Consider the following 14598-nt stretch of genomic DNA (forward strand, 5'->3'; position numbering starts at 1 on the left):
CCCCCGAGGACTCACCAGCGAGGCCGAGGGTCTGGGCTGGAAGGGAGAAGGGACAGGGCTGGGTGGGGGTGGCACCATGGGGACAGAGGCACATGGGTCACGGGGTGTGGGGGCTGTCCCCAAAGTGTCCCCATGGGGACAGCAGTTCTTGTGAGAAAGTTTGTGGGGGTGGCCCTCAAAAGATTTGGCAAAGCAGGGGGACATATCTGTGTCACAGCCACCTGTGCACCACATCTGTGTGGCACAGATACCTTGGGAACAGGAACTCGTCCCCTTCGGTCCCTGTATCCCAGTTCCCTTTTCCCCCACCCTATCCCCACAGCTGTCCCCAAAGTCGCCCTACATCCCCAGTCTAAACAATGTCCACTGTGGGTAACATGGACTGGCACTGCTGGTACTTGGGACCTCAGGGGACCCTGCAGCCCCTTTGCACCCTTTCCTCCCCATCCCCAGGCTTTCAGGCCCATGCCCAGGGCACTCACCCTACAGGAACAGCACCACCTTCCCAGCCATCCCGGTGTTGCCAGCCATGTGGACTGGTGTGAGAGTCTCTCCGAAATATCCCTCATCTGCCTCACGATCATCATTGGGGGACCACTGAAGAAAAGACCCCCCTGTCTAGCCCTGTAGGAGAAAGTCATATGCCAGCCAGGCCACGAGACCTGAGACCATTGCTAAATTTTTGTTTTCACAGGTGTATTTACTATATGCTACACTGAGGTCAACAAGAAGAAAGAAGGACATTCTGACCTTTTGCAACAATAGCTGTGGGATTTTTCTCTTGGCCTGGCTGAACTTCTCCTGAGTTCTGGCTGGTCCTCCTAAGAAGACCCCTCTTGCCCGTTTGCAATCACCACGACAGACAAACTGAGATGTAAGAAGCCTCTTCACCAGAGAAAAACCGAGACATGAAACCCCTATGTGAGAAGGCCTCCTCTCATACTTTCCAAGGCCTGGGACTGAAACCCCCAACCCTGGGGAGGTGTGCGGGGGGAGGCAAGCTGACCAAAGCAAGATGGATGTTGCAGGTGGGAGCATTGGACCACGAAGACAATGGCTCTCACCCACTGCAGAGAGTATGGACTGTGTGTACCCTTTCCAAATACCATTCTTTTCCCCGAGGATACAATAGACTACCTTTGATTTGGTTTCAAGATCTATTCCCCTTCTCCCATCAAAAAAGGGTATTATTAGAGTCCAGATGGACTGCACCCCTGAGATCTCCCTGGACGTGACCTGGTGAACTCCATCGTCTGGACACCAAAGGTCTCTGCAGTACTACATTTGGTAGCTACATACCTTTTTCTTTTTCCTCCCTCTTTTCTCTTATTTTTCCCTTTCCCCCAATTCCTCCCCAAGGCATTTTCACTGTGGTTATTTCAATAAAGCTGCATTTGTTTTGATTATCACTGCAAACCCCCTTCAACTGTGTCGGTTCTTCTTGCACTCTGAGATCACGAGCCATCACGAAACCCATCCGTGAGGACAGCTTGTGACAACTGGCTGTCACTCGCTGCTGTGGCCACCGCTCCCCTGGCTGGCAGCTCTTCGGATGAAGGGCAAGGAAGCGAGGTCACATCTTGTCCCAACATGAAGGGGGCCCTTGGTGGGGGCAGGGTGGCCACAAGATGGGCACAGGCTGGGGACATGGTGGGATAGTCTGGGGCCATGGTGGGGGATGGTCTTGGCAGGACTGGGGGGGCTCAAGGGATGTGGGGAACCAAGGATGGGTGTCCAGCAGAATGGGGGTCCAGGGGAATTGGGGTCTCCATGCCTGGGGGCATTCAGGGATGGGGTACTGTGGGAACATGGTCCCCAGGGATTTGGGGTCATGGTGTGTGGGCGGCAGGGTCGGGGGTGCAGGGGGAAAAAGGGGACCCTGGGGAATAGGGATTCTGGGGGAAGAAGCAGCCCATGGGATGGGATCAAGGCAATGGTGGTGCTGTGTTGGGAGATATCGCGAGGTCTCAAGATATCGCGATGTTATGCTTAGGCGGAACCCCTCCCCTTTTACTGTTAACTGACCATTACCCCCTGTTATAAATGACCCTGCCTAACCATTTATAGAGGCTGTTTCACTTTCCACCACATTGGTGTATGCGTGTGCTTGGCCCGTGTGACAAAGGTGCTGCCACCAAGTCGTCCTCGACCCGGGATGCCATGCCCCAAGCGGCGGCAACAAGTGGTGCCGAGAACCCAGGAACAATCTGGGAAGCAGGAATCGCCTGGGCGAGTGAGCTGCAGCCGGAGCAGCAGGACTGTCTCTGGTGGGGAGGACGCTCCCAGAGGACCGTCAAGAGGGGAGAGTCTCACACTGAGAATCGGCGAATGAGGAAGGCTCGCGCCAGGTGCTGGCAAAGGAGGAAGGCTCGCACCTAGGACCAACGAAAGACGAAGTCTCGCACCAGGGGCGGCGAAAGAGGAAGTCTTGTGCCAGGAATTGGCAAAAGAGGAGGTCTCGCATCGCAGCCCGCGAAAGAGGAGGTCTCACATCGCAATTCGGTGAAAGAGGAAGTCTCGCACCGGGAGAGGTGAAGGCGGAAGGCTCACGTCGATAACCAGTGATGGAGAGGATGGAGCCCCTTGCTAAGGTCGTTTTTAACAATTCACAGACAGTGGGGCATACATTGTGAGCTGGCAGATTTTTTCCTCACAGTGTCAAGGCTCCTGCATAGTGGGGTAATCGGGCAGCCGGAGGATATTTTCTGCCCGGAAGTATGGGATGATTGTACTGGGGTCCTAGCAGAGGAGGCTGCGTCCTCAGGCTTGGGGCGAAAGCTAAAATCATGGGGCAGGGTCATGCAGGCTCTGAAAAAGGTTCAGCAAGTTCAGCAGGAGTGGGGAAAGTGGAAGGCCACACAGGACTGCTTGCGGGAGGGGCCCTGGCAGGGTGTGGGGGTGGCTGTGCAAACTTCGGGTGATCATGAGTTTGCCGAGTGTGGGGATTTGCAGCCGCGGGAGTGCTCTTCGTGGCTCCCGAGCCCAGGCACCCCAACTACGGGGAAAAAGTGGTCATTTTGGGACGGGCTGCTAGAGGAAGCGGAGGTGCAGCTGTTGACTCTAAGGCGCAGAGGGCCACCATTGACTTGGAGTCCGAGGGAGCCTGGGTGGGGCCTCCGCCTTACGAGCCGCAGAGGCGGGGGGGGAGGGGTCACCATGGTGACCCGCGGCTGGCGGGGTGGCACGCCGGAGGTTTGAGCTGCTGGGCTCCCAACCAGCCGCGGCCAACAGCTGCCGCCTGGGCGGCGCAGGGAGGCTGGACCCTTCTGTGGGCTGGTGGCAAGCAGAGCCAGGCAGCGCGGTACCAACGTCGGGGCAATGCATCGCACCGGAGAGAAGAGCCGTGTGGTGCAGCGGGAGTCCTGCCCCGCCACCCTCCGCAGCAGCGGCGGCTGGGCGGTGCTGGGGGTGCTGACGGAGAACAGGCAGCAGCAGCAGCATCCCGGTGGCCAGGGTGCTGCTGTTATCAAGCACCTCTCTGGCTTTGAAAACACCATCACTTCATCTAGAAAATTTGTAAAGCTTGTTTTGCAGGACTGAATCTTCAGACGCCCCTGCGGCCCGTATACCCTGCTTCCTGAAGGCCACAACAAATCGTCAAGCAGCCCGATGGCAGACCATACCGGGGTCGTGAGGAACTCCGTGACTGAACTAAAAAGAGGCCTGCACAGAGAAGGTCTGGGGGAGAGGCTCAGCAGGAAAGGTTTCAGTCATGGCTCACAGTTTCGGAGGGATTCAATTGTATAATGGTTTGATTGGTCTTTCATCCTAAAGTTTCCTATTCATAAGAGTATGTAAGTGATCAGTAAGTCCATCAATTAGAGTTCTAACTCTGGCCAAGTTCTAGCTCTACTTGAATGGAATAATTGACAATCAGCCCAGATGTTTTCAGCATCAAAAAAGTACCATATATGACAGCTAAGCCTGTTTTCAAAGGGAATTTGGAGAAACATGAATCCGGACATGAGTTCTCCAGGTGTCTCTTGTTTTAAGGTTCATCAGCTGTCACAGACTCTGGGATGATAGTTCAGCTGTGTTATTATTATGTGTATTATCTGATTGATTTCTGATTGCTGCCATCTTACATTTCCCTATGACTGAAACAGAGCAGATCGATGTTTTGTTTTCACACCGGGACCCATTCTTCAGCATCCTGCTCCATCCAGATGGTGCTCCTCCAGTTGCATTTTACGTCCCAAGCATCAACAGAGAGAAGCCTTTACAAAAATGCCCTCGTGTCCACCTTGTTAGGCCCTCCTGCAGTAGTGTTCCTAGACTTTGATATTTGGGCCATACAGTTTAAACAAGTGTTTTCTAACCAGTTTTTAAAGAACAACACTAAAATTTTAGTGTTGTTCTTTAAAAACTGGTTAGAAAAAGTTAACATTTTGTTTGTTTGTTTAAGACGAGTTTGTTATGGTTATGTTGCATGGTTCAATTTCAGTACATTTTTACCAGTTGTCAGTTTAAACCTTTACATTTTCTATGTTTTTAATTAATCATAAAAGGGGAGGGGAAATGTGGGAGATTAGGGATGGGCCACAAGATCTCGCGTTGTTATGGGCAGACAGAACCCCTCCCCTTTACCGTTACTTAGCCCTACATGTTGTTGACTGTTAACCCCTGTGATAAATGACCCTGCCTAACCGTTAATAAAGGCCAGTTACCGTCCACCACATTGGTGTGTGCATGTGCTTGGTCCATGTAGAAAAGGTGCTGCCACCGAGCCGTCCTCGACCTGGGACGCCACGCCCAAAGCGCTGGAAACAGGCAGCCAGTGTGGGGGGAGAGGGACAAGGGGGGATGGGTGTGATGGGGGATTTCAGGGATGGGGTCACACCACAGAGGGTTGAGAGGACACAGGGCAGAGGTGGGGGACCCCAAGAAAGGTGTCTGGGGGACATGGAGGTACCCAGGAAGGGGACCTGAGGAGGCTGTGGGGGCTCCCTGTGCCCATCCCCACACTCACAGCACACCCTGAAGCGAAGCCAGGCGCTGCTCTTCCTCACGGCTTCCCCCTCAGAGTGCACCTGGCAGCTGTAATTCCCCGAATGGGAGACCCCCAGGGTGGGCACCAGCAGCTGCAGGGACCCCTGCAGGCCCCCCACCACCTGCCCATCCCAGTAGAACACCTGCAGGAGGGGGGCTTGGGGCCGCAGGAGGCTTGGGCTGCTGAGGCAGCTGAGAGTCAGGGGGGACCCCTGGGTGGGTTCGGGGGGACCCTTCAGCACCAGCATCCGGACAAGCTCAGGGGAGAAGATGGGGGACTGTGGGCACAGTGACCCCGAGTGCCTCGGGAAGCACTGTGGGGCTGTCGGGGTGGTAGCTGTGAGGTGCTCACCATGCACTGTCACTGTCACCGGCATTGATTCCTCCCATCCCCATGATACCCCATAGCTCACCCAGACCTTGCAGCAATAGCGGCCACTGTGGTTCAGCTGAAGAGGGGACAGGGACAGCTCCATCCCATTGTGGAGCCCCCTCAGTTCCGTCTTCTTGCGCTAGAATCAACTGATATTTCTCGCCTGTACCAGCAGCGCAGGGTCAGCGTTTCTCCCTCCAGCAGTGCCCACGCTGGCACCTGCAGCACCACCTGCTCTGTGGAGCAGAGGGGTGCCGTCACATCACAGGGGTCTGGAGGGTCCTGATGTCACCGGAACCCCCATATTGGGTCACAGCCAGTGCACCAGGCTTCCCCAATTTCAGCACAGGGGTCCCCCCATAGTGGGATGCTCTGGGATGTCCCTGTGTGTAGGGCATGGGCTCTGGTCACACTAGAGGGTGACCCATGGAGTGGAGGCCACCAGAGTCCTCAGGGCTCCTGTGGGTTCCAGGCTGGGGACACAAAACGCTCTCACTGTCTGAGACAATCATGGGGTGGCTGAGCCCACTGCCGGGTCTGTCACAGGTGTAGGTGCCACTCTCAGTGACAGTGAAGTTGCTGCCTCCCTCCTGACCCCAGCGCTGCCCATCCTTGTATCAGGTGGTGGCACCGGCGGTCCCCGAGCCCTGGCAGGTCAGTGTCACCCAGACCCACAGCACCGCCGGCCTCCAGGAGGGCTCCACCAGGAGCTGGGTGGTCTGGGCACCTGTGGGTGACAGGGGACACCAGCCTGCCAGGGCCAGTGTGGGGCTGGGGACAGTGGGGTGGGGCCATGGCATCCCCTGAGGACTCACCAGCGAGGCCGAGGGTCTGGGCTGGAAGGGAGAAGGGACAGGGCTGGGTGGGGGTGTCATGGGGACACTGTGGACACCCCATGTTTGCACATGTCACCTCCACCAGCCCTACAGCATCTGTTCCCATGGCCCTGTGCCCATGATCCCATTCCAATGGCACTTGTCCTCCCAGCCCATCCCCATGCAATGTGGCCCTTGTCCCTGTCCCTGCATCCCTGTTCCCCTGTCCCCACAGCTACCCAAGCCCCAAGGCTCCTTCTGCCACATCCTTGTCCCCATATGTCTATTCCCCTGTTCCTGTCCCCACATCCCGGTTCTCCGGTTCCTGTCTCTAAAGCCACTCCCCAACTCTGGTCTCACTGGGCTCCATGCCCTGCTCTGGCTCTGCTGGCATTGGGGACCACAGGGGACCCCACAGCCCCCCTGTGCCCCCTCCCCTCCCTATCCCCGGGGTGTCAGGCCCGTGCCCGGGGCACTCACCCCACAGGAGCAGCGCCACCTTCCCGGCCATCCCGGTGTCCCCAGCCATGTGCACTGGCTGTCACTCGCTGCTGTGGCCACCGCTCCCCTGGCTGGCGGCTCTTTGGATGAAGGGGAAGGAAGCGAGGTCACGTCCGTCCCCACGTGTAGGTGGCCCTTGGTGGGGGCAGAGTGGGGAAAGGTGTTGGTCAGTGTGGGGACATGATGGGGGATGGTGTTTCCAGGAGTGGGGGGCTCAGGGGATGTGGGGAACCAAGGATGGGTGTCCAGGAGAATGGGGGTCCAGGGGAATTGGGGTCTCCATGCCTGGGGGCATTCAGGGATGAGGGTGCTGTGGGAACATGGTCCCCAGGGATTTGGCCTCATGGCATGTGGGTGCCAGGGTTGGGGATGCAGGGAGAAAAAGCCCACCCTTGGGAATACGGGTTCTGGGGGAAGAAGCAGCCCATGGGATGGGATCAAGGCAATGGTGGTACTGGGCAATGTCAGTCCTGGAATGGGGGTCCCAGGGAGGAGAGACCAAGGCAATGGGGGTGCCATGGTTGGGTTCCCAGGGGAATGGGGGTGCCAGGTATGGGCGGTGACTGGGTGGCCACGGGGGTCACAGCTCCTTCATGGGGTGCCTCAGATTTTGGGGTGACTCAGAGCCCAGCACAGCCCCCACCCTGCAGCACCCCAGGGCTGTCCTGGTAGGCTCTGGCTGTCTGCCCCACACACCCCTGGGCTTTTTCCTGTCACCCCCAGTTTCCTGGTTCAGCCATCCTAAGGAACACCTGAGCAGGTAACAGCTCAGGGGATCCCAGGAAGAGGAAAAAGGGGGTGGGAGGGGGTGCAGGCAGTGACTGGGGGCCTGTGGGGGATGGGGCTTTATGGCTGCGATCCTCCAATACTTTCACTTTCCTGCAGCAGAAGGCAGAGCTTGTTTTTGCTGAGGCGAGGACCTGGATTCTGTCCTGGGGGGCACATCCAGAGGGGTCCAGCCCTGAGGAAAAGGGGCAGCTCTGCTGTGGTGACACCTGGGTCTTGTCCCAGGCTCTTGTTCCAGGGGGGTCATCCTCGTTCTGTGGGAGCCACGTCTTTTGAGATTCCTGTCATAGAGGTGGCACATCCTGGGGACCTCTGTCCTGGGGGGCCCTGAGCATTCCTGCTGTCCCCAGTAGGGCCTGTGACCTCTGGGTTGCCCAAACTTAAGGTGTGCCTGTTACAACGTTGCCCTGATGATGGTAAATCCCAGGAAAAATTTGGTTGAATTCCGTGGTGCCCAAATGCTTGAGACCAAATTATACATCCAAAGAATAAAGGCAAAAATCTTTCCTACAACATTTTTCCCAATAAAAAAAAAAAAAAAAAAACACTCTGCAAAAATCAACCTGACAGGGTATAAAATGCTTTGGTTTATAGAATCCTTTTAATCATTGCTTTCCCAACAAGTCACTCATAATAAAATCAGAACCAAATTGCAAAGAAATGAGACTTTTTGGTTCCCTTTAAAAGCCCCCTGCTGCATCCCACAGCAGGATTTTCTTGTGGATAACACAGAATGTGGAATCTCCCTGAGTGTCCAACAGCTCCATGGGATTTTTCCCTGCCTGCTGGGCAGCAACCCAGCCCATAAGGAAGCCTTTTCTTGGGCCATATTTAGGAACTCTTCCCATTTTCCCCATTCCCACCCTGAAACTTGATTGACTTCCCTTGGATTCCACTCCCAAAAGGGGGAGAAGCTCTGTCCATGCTTGGGACAGTGCACAGGAATCTGTGGAAATGCCCCTGTGTGCCTCAGGGTCTGATTCCCTGGTAAATCCACTCCAGCCTGCCCTGAATTCCCCTGTCTGGGCACTCCCTGCTCCTGCTGTGACACCCCTGTTCCCCAGCCCCTCGTGTGCAGCCCCTGTTCAATATTTCCACACTTTGCCCCCTCTTCTGTTGTGCACATCCAGAACCCAAACATTCTTTCTGGGAGGTTCCAAAGGTCTGCAGGTTTTGATCAAGAAGGAGGGTCCAAGTTAGGTTGTTGAACAGATAGCTATTGTCTTTGCAGTAGCTCTGAAGCTCTCTCAGTCCCTTGATTAGAGGCACAAAATGATCAATTGCTGCATTTCTGGGCTGGTTCTCTCACAGCTGCACCTGCAGGGGCAGTTTCCAGCCAGTCCTGCTCTGAAAACCATCAAAGGCCCTCGCAGAGCCACTGCTTGGGCTCCCATTGGGTTTTGTGCTTCTTGCAGGGCTGAGCAAACCACAGGCAGGGCCTTTTTCCACCCACAGAATTCTCACCTCTGCAGCAGCTCTAAAGCTGCCAGAATCAAAGCCAAGGGGGCAGGGGGGACCCTCAGGTGCTGGCTGCCACCTGGGGCTGGGCAGAGCAGGGCTGGCCAATGGCCATCCCTGTGCAGTGGGGCTGGGCCATGGCTGGGCCCCAGCCTTGCATTGACAGGGATCCCCAGGATGTGCCACCCCTGGGACAGGCGCCCGGCCAGGAATGTGCAGGGACATTTCCGGAACTGCCACCCCCTGGGACAGGACCCCCCATGCCAGGATGTGTCACTCCCTGGACTGGTTTCCCCCGGGTGAACTCCAGAACAGGGACCTTAGAGGACAGAACCCCCCTGGATGTGCCCACCCAGGAACAGAGACTGCCCCCCTTTCCCATCTGACTCTCAGTGCAAACGGCCTCTTCCCTCTCCTCCATGACAAACAAAGTGTTGAGGGAGCACAGCCCAACACCTCCATCACCCAAAGACTCCCCACCCTTCCCTGCATCCCCTGCTCCTCATTTTCTTCCTTTCCCTTGGGTCCCCCAACCCCTTCCTATCTCAGCTGCTTCCCAGGATTCCTAAGCCAGGAACCAGGGCTGAGGGGATGTGAGAAAAAGTAAGGAGGATAAGGGAAAAAGAGAAATAAAGAGAGGAAAAAGTCAGGGGCAGGGGAGGACTCAGAGGCAGAGCTATCCAGGACCCTCATGCAATACCTGGCAAGGAAATGAACACCCCAGGGGTGATTTTGCAGGGCCCCACATCACCCCAAAATCTGAGGCATCCAGGGAAGGAGCTGTGACCCCCAGGCCCCCCCAGTCACTGCCCATCCCTGGGACCCCCATTTCCCTGGGACCCCAGTCTTGGGACCCAATTTCCTTCTGTTCCCCCTTCCCTGAGACCCCCTTCCCTGGACTGCAATTCCCCAGGATTGCCAACCCCAAGGAACCCCATCCCAGTAATTCCAGTCCCTGGGACATCCCTTCCCTTGGGGACCTTGATTTCCCCAGGGCCCCCATTTTCACAGGGACACCCTTTCCCATGCCATGGCCCCCATCCCATGATCAGAAATCCCTGGAGGCCACGTTGTTCTGGGACCCTCATTCCCAAGTCTGAGTCCACCCAACCTTTGGGACCCCCATTCCCCTGGACACCCATCCCTGGCTCCCTACACCGCCTCAGCCTCCAAATTCTGGCAACACCATGTCCCCACCATGTCCCACCATCCCACCCATGTCCCACAGCGTCACCACCCTGCCCCCATCTTGTCCCCACCCTGCCCCCACCAAGGGCCACCTACACGTGGGGACGGACGTGACCTCGCTTCCTTCCCCTTCATCCAAAGAGCCGCCAGCCAGGGGAGCGGTGGCCACAGCAGCGAGTGACAGCCAGTGCACATGGCTGGGGACACCGGGATGGCCGGGAAGGTGGCGCTGCTCCTGTGGGGTGAGTGCCCCGGGCACGGGCCTGACACCCCGGGGATAGGGAGGGGAGGGGGCACAGGGGGGCTGTGGGGTCCCCTGTGGTCCCCAATGCCAGCAGAGCCAGAGCAGGGCATGGAGCCCAGTGTGACCAGAGTTGTGGGGTGGCTTTGGGGACAGAAACAGGGGAACTGGGATGTGGGGACAGGAACAGGGGAAAAGAGATGTGAGGACAAGGATGTGGCAGAAGGAGCCTTGGGGCTTGGGTAGCTGTGGGGACAGGGACAGGGGAACAGGGATGCAGGGACAGGGACAAGGGCCACGTTGCATGGGGATGGGCTGGGAGGACAAGTGCCATTGGAATGGGATCATGGGCAGAGGGCCATGGGGATGTGGCCATGGGGACAGGTGCTGTAGGGCTGGTGGAGGTGGCCAGTGCAAACATGGGGTGACCACAGTGTCCCCATGACCCCCACCCAGCCCTGTCCCTTCTCCCTTCCAGCCCAGACCCTCAGCCTCGCTGGTGAGTCCTCAGGGGATGCCATGGCCCCACCCCACTGTCCCCAGCCCCACACTGGCCCTGGCAGGCTGGTGTCCCCTGTCACCCACAGGTGCCCAGACCACCCAGCTCCTGGTGGAGCCCCCCTGGAGGCCGGCGGTGCTGTGGGACCGGGTGACACTGACCTGCCAGGGCTCGGGGACCGCCGGTGCCACCACCTGGTACAAGGATGGGCAGCGCTGGGGGCAGGAGAGAGGCAACAACTTCACTGTCACCGAGAGTGGCACCTACACCTGTGACAGACCCGGCAGTGGGCTCAGCCACCCTGTGAACGTCTCAAACGGTGAGGGCGTTTTGTGTCCCCAGCCTGGCACCCAGGGGAACCCCAAGGACTGTGGCTGGCTCCACTCCATGGGTCACCCTCTAGTGTGACCAGAGCCCATGCCCTACACACAGGGACATCCCAGAGCATCCCACTATGGGGGGACACCTGTGCTGAAATTGGGGAAGCCTGGTGCACTGGCTGTGACCCAATATGGGGGTTCCAGTGACATCAGGACCCTCCAGACCCCTGTGATGTGACGGCACCCCTCTGCTCCACAGACCAGGTGGTGCTGCAGGTGCCAGCGCGGGCATTGCTGGAGGGAGAAACGCTGACACTGCGCTGCCGGTACAGGCGAGAAATATCAGTTGATTCGGTGTTCTTCTACCGCGGGGAGACGGAACTGGGGAGGCTCCACAATAGGACGGAGCTGTCCCTGTCCCCTCTTCAGCTGAACCACAGTGGCCACTACCACTGCAAGGCCTGGGTGAAGAACAGGGTATCATGGGGATGGGAGGAATCAATGCCGGTGATAGTGACAGTGCATGGTGAGCACCTCACAGCCACCACCCCGACAGCCCCACAGTGCTTTCCCAGGGACTCAGGGTCACTGTGCCCACAGTCCCCCATCTTCTCCCCTGAGCTTGTCCGGGTGCTGGTGCTGAAGGGTCCCCCTGAACCCACCCAGGGGTCCCCCCTGACTCTCAGCTGCCTCAGCAGCCCGAGCCTCCTGCGGCCCCAAGCCCCCCTCCTGCAGGTGTTCTACTGGGATGGGCAGGTGGTGGGGGGCCTGCAGGGGTCCCTGCAGCTGCTGGTGCCCACCGTGGAGGTGTCCCATTCGGGGAATTACAGCTGCCAGGTGCACTCTGAGGTGGGGGCCATGCGGAAGAACAGCGCCCGGCTCCGTGTCACAGTGCACAGTGAGCGCAGGGATGGACACGGGGAGCCTCCACAGCCTCCACGGCTCCCATGCCTGGCTACCTCCATGTCCTGTAGACACCTTTCTTGGGTTCCCCAGCCTCTGTCCTTTGTCCCCTCGCCCCTCCGTGGTGTCACCCCATCCCTGACATCCCCCATCACACCCATACCCTCATCCCTATCCCTCCACACTGGCTGCCAGCACCTCCCTCCAGCCTCAGCCCTGTCTGTGTCTCCCCAGTGCCCATGGCCAATGCCACCATCACCCTCATTCCCCTGTCACACCAGGTGCACCCAGGTGACTCCATGACCCTGCACTGCTTGGTGCAGGTGGGCTTTGCCCCTGTCACCTTCACCTGGCTGCACAACGGGCAGGAGGTGGCCCGGGGTCCCCTCCTGCAACTCGGGGCCTTTGATGAAGGACATTCAGGCACCTACCAGTGTGTGGCCACCAACCAGCTGGATGGGCGCCAGGCACTCAGCCCTGAGCTGGCCCTGGAGGTGACACCGTGGAGACACAGGGATACAGGTAAGGTTACACAGGGTCACCTGGGAGTGCAGGACCTCTGGGGTGATGGGTGACCCTGATGTGTCCTCTCTGTTTCTTGCAGTGGCCGCAGGGGTCCGTTGGACCCTTTTCTTCCTGCTCATGCTCGTGGGTGTCATTGTGGCCTGGCACCGCTGGCACCGTGTGGGTGGGTGACAATGGGGGGACAGGGGGTCCCAGGGAGCTGTAGAGGCCCCCAGAGTTGGGGAGCAATAGGGCGGAACCCACAGCCCCAGAATTGTGACCTTGGCTGGGGGTCCTGTAGGGTTTGGGGAGGTGCTGGAGGGTCCTGCATGAATGTTGGGAGTTCTTTCAGGGGCCCTGGGGACTTCTGGGGGGGTCTCTCTCCCTGGTGTGCTTTAGGTTCTGGATGCTGAGTTGGTTGGGGGCACTGGGGAGCTTCATGAGTTCTGGAGGGGCTCCAGAGATGCTTGGGGCTCCTAATGGAAATTGAAGGTCCTGTAGGGGTCAGGAATCCTGAGAGGCATCAGGGCCCTGGGGACCCTACAGTCACCCCTCCCCTCTTTCCTTTGCAGCTACCAGGAAGCACCAGGAAAGGTGAGTGTGGGTGTCCAGCCATTACTCCCCCACCCCACAACTCTCCATCCCCTCCCACATCCCCTTTATCCCCTCAGGTCCCCCCCGAGCCCCTGGCCCCTCCACAAGAGGGGGAGGTGCTGTACACCCACGTTATGAGCACCAAACAGGTGCAGCGTGAGTACTGTGGATGGGGGGCACAGTGACACGTCACCCACTGGTGTCACCCCCCCACCTTGGTCTCCACAACCAGTGTCTCTTGCAGGGCTCCCCCGCATCGCTGTCCCTCAGGCACCTCAGGTGACCTACACGGAACTGTGGGGATACCACGGGAGACCACAGGAGTCCAGTGACATCAATGAGATTGTGCCATGAGACGGGGGGGAACTGGGGGGCACTGGGGGTCCCCACCCATGGGTACCCACTCATGTCTGTGCTGCCACTAAAACTGCCCCTCTCCCTCCCTGTGGAGGCACAAAGATCCCAAAGGGCTGAGAGAGGAACAATTTCCTGATACAGCAATGAGAGAGAATAAAATCAACAGCAACAGCAACAAGGTTGAGAGTCCAGAGGGTCACAAAGGAATGATTTCCTGGGAAAGCTCCCAAAACAGAGCCAAATCCCAGATGATTCCCCCAGCAGGTTTCCTCCACCAGAGGAACCTGGCAGGGCCCTGGACCTTCCTTGCTCTGATGGCCAAAGCAGCCTTCAGGAGGCTCTGGATTCTCTTGTCCCCTATCCCAAATCCCTCCTCTGCCGTGTTCCCCACATGAGGATGTCACAAAGGCCCTGTGGGGGTTCTGGAGCTTCCGCCTTTTCCAGGGCAGTCGGGATCAGGCCATGGCACAGGGTGGGGTGTCAGAGACAGGAAAAGTTTGATGTCTGGAGACATTTTGGAACAGCTGTTTGTGGCAGGGGTGGGTCAGGCCTTGATTTTGGTAAGAAAGGGCCCTGTCTGTCCATCAGTCTGTCAGCCATGACACACTGGGTACAGTGTGATGCTCTGCCAAAGCCAGCTCCTGAGTGGCCGGGAGACCAGAAGTGCCTGCTGGCGAGAGGATCCTTGGTGGCCCAACTGGCTTAAAAGGCAGAGCATGAGATGGCCAAGTCCCTGATCCTCTCTTCATTTGGGGTGTCTGTCCCATCCACACTGAAACCCAGGAGTTGTTAAGCGTCTTTGTTTACCAGAGAAATACCTACCAAGGAAAGTAGGAACATTGCTGGAATAAGAAGACCCATCTCTAAAAGTATTTTTATTTCAAAAATGATGGGGACTCCAGGCAAAAGAGTATGAAAATGAATAACCATTATTTATGAGGAAATTTATAACATAGAAGAGAACAAACAACACAAAACCAGGACTTTCCCTTCTGCTCAGGGCTTTGTTAGTCTTTGGTGCAGTTATTACCGCGGCCAGCAGGGGCCGCTGCAGGGAGCACTCCCGGCCA

General features: G+C 57.6%; 1 protein-coding gene across 1 annotated transcript; it reads left to right on the forward strand.

The window, feature by feature from the left end:
* Positions 1-5259: 5259 nt before the first annotated feature.
* LOC129133539 (Fc receptor-like A) lies at positions 5260-13525 on the forward strand. The gene is made up of 8 exons (XM_077191933.1): positions 5260-5305; positions 11430-11647; positions 11771-12068; positions 12365-12595; positions 12678-12765; positions 13150-13171; positions 13249-13327; positions 13416-13525. Exons 1-8 carry the CDS (start codon positions 5260-5262, stop codon positions 13523-13525), a joined length of 1092 nt encoding a protein of 363 aa, XP_077048048.1.
* Positions 13526-14598: the final 1073 nt, after the last annotated feature.

Source organism: Agelaius phoeniceus, chromosome 31 (genome assembly GCF_051311805.1).
Source record: "Agelaius phoeniceus isolate bAgePho1 chromosome 31, bAgePho1.hap1, whole genome shotgun sequence".
Classification (NCBI taxonomy): Eukaryota; Metazoa; Chordata; class Aves; order Passeriformes; family Icteridae; genus Agelaius; species Agelaius phoeniceus.

Excerpts from the sequence above, each read along its gene's own strand:
- LOC129133539 (XM_077191933.1), top strand. The coding sequence starts at position 5,260 with ATGGGGGACTGTGGGCACAGTGACCCCGAGTGCCTCGGGAAGCACT. Across the intron at positions 11,648-11,770 it reads AGGCCTGGGTGAAGAACAGG|TCCCCCATCTTCTCCCCTGA; the intron begins GTATCATGGGGA and ends CTGTGCCCACAG. Across the intron at positions 13,328-13,415 it reads GAGCACCAAACAGGTGCAGC|GGCTCCCCCGCATCGCTGTC; the intron begins GTGAGTACTGTG and ends TGTCTCTTGCAG.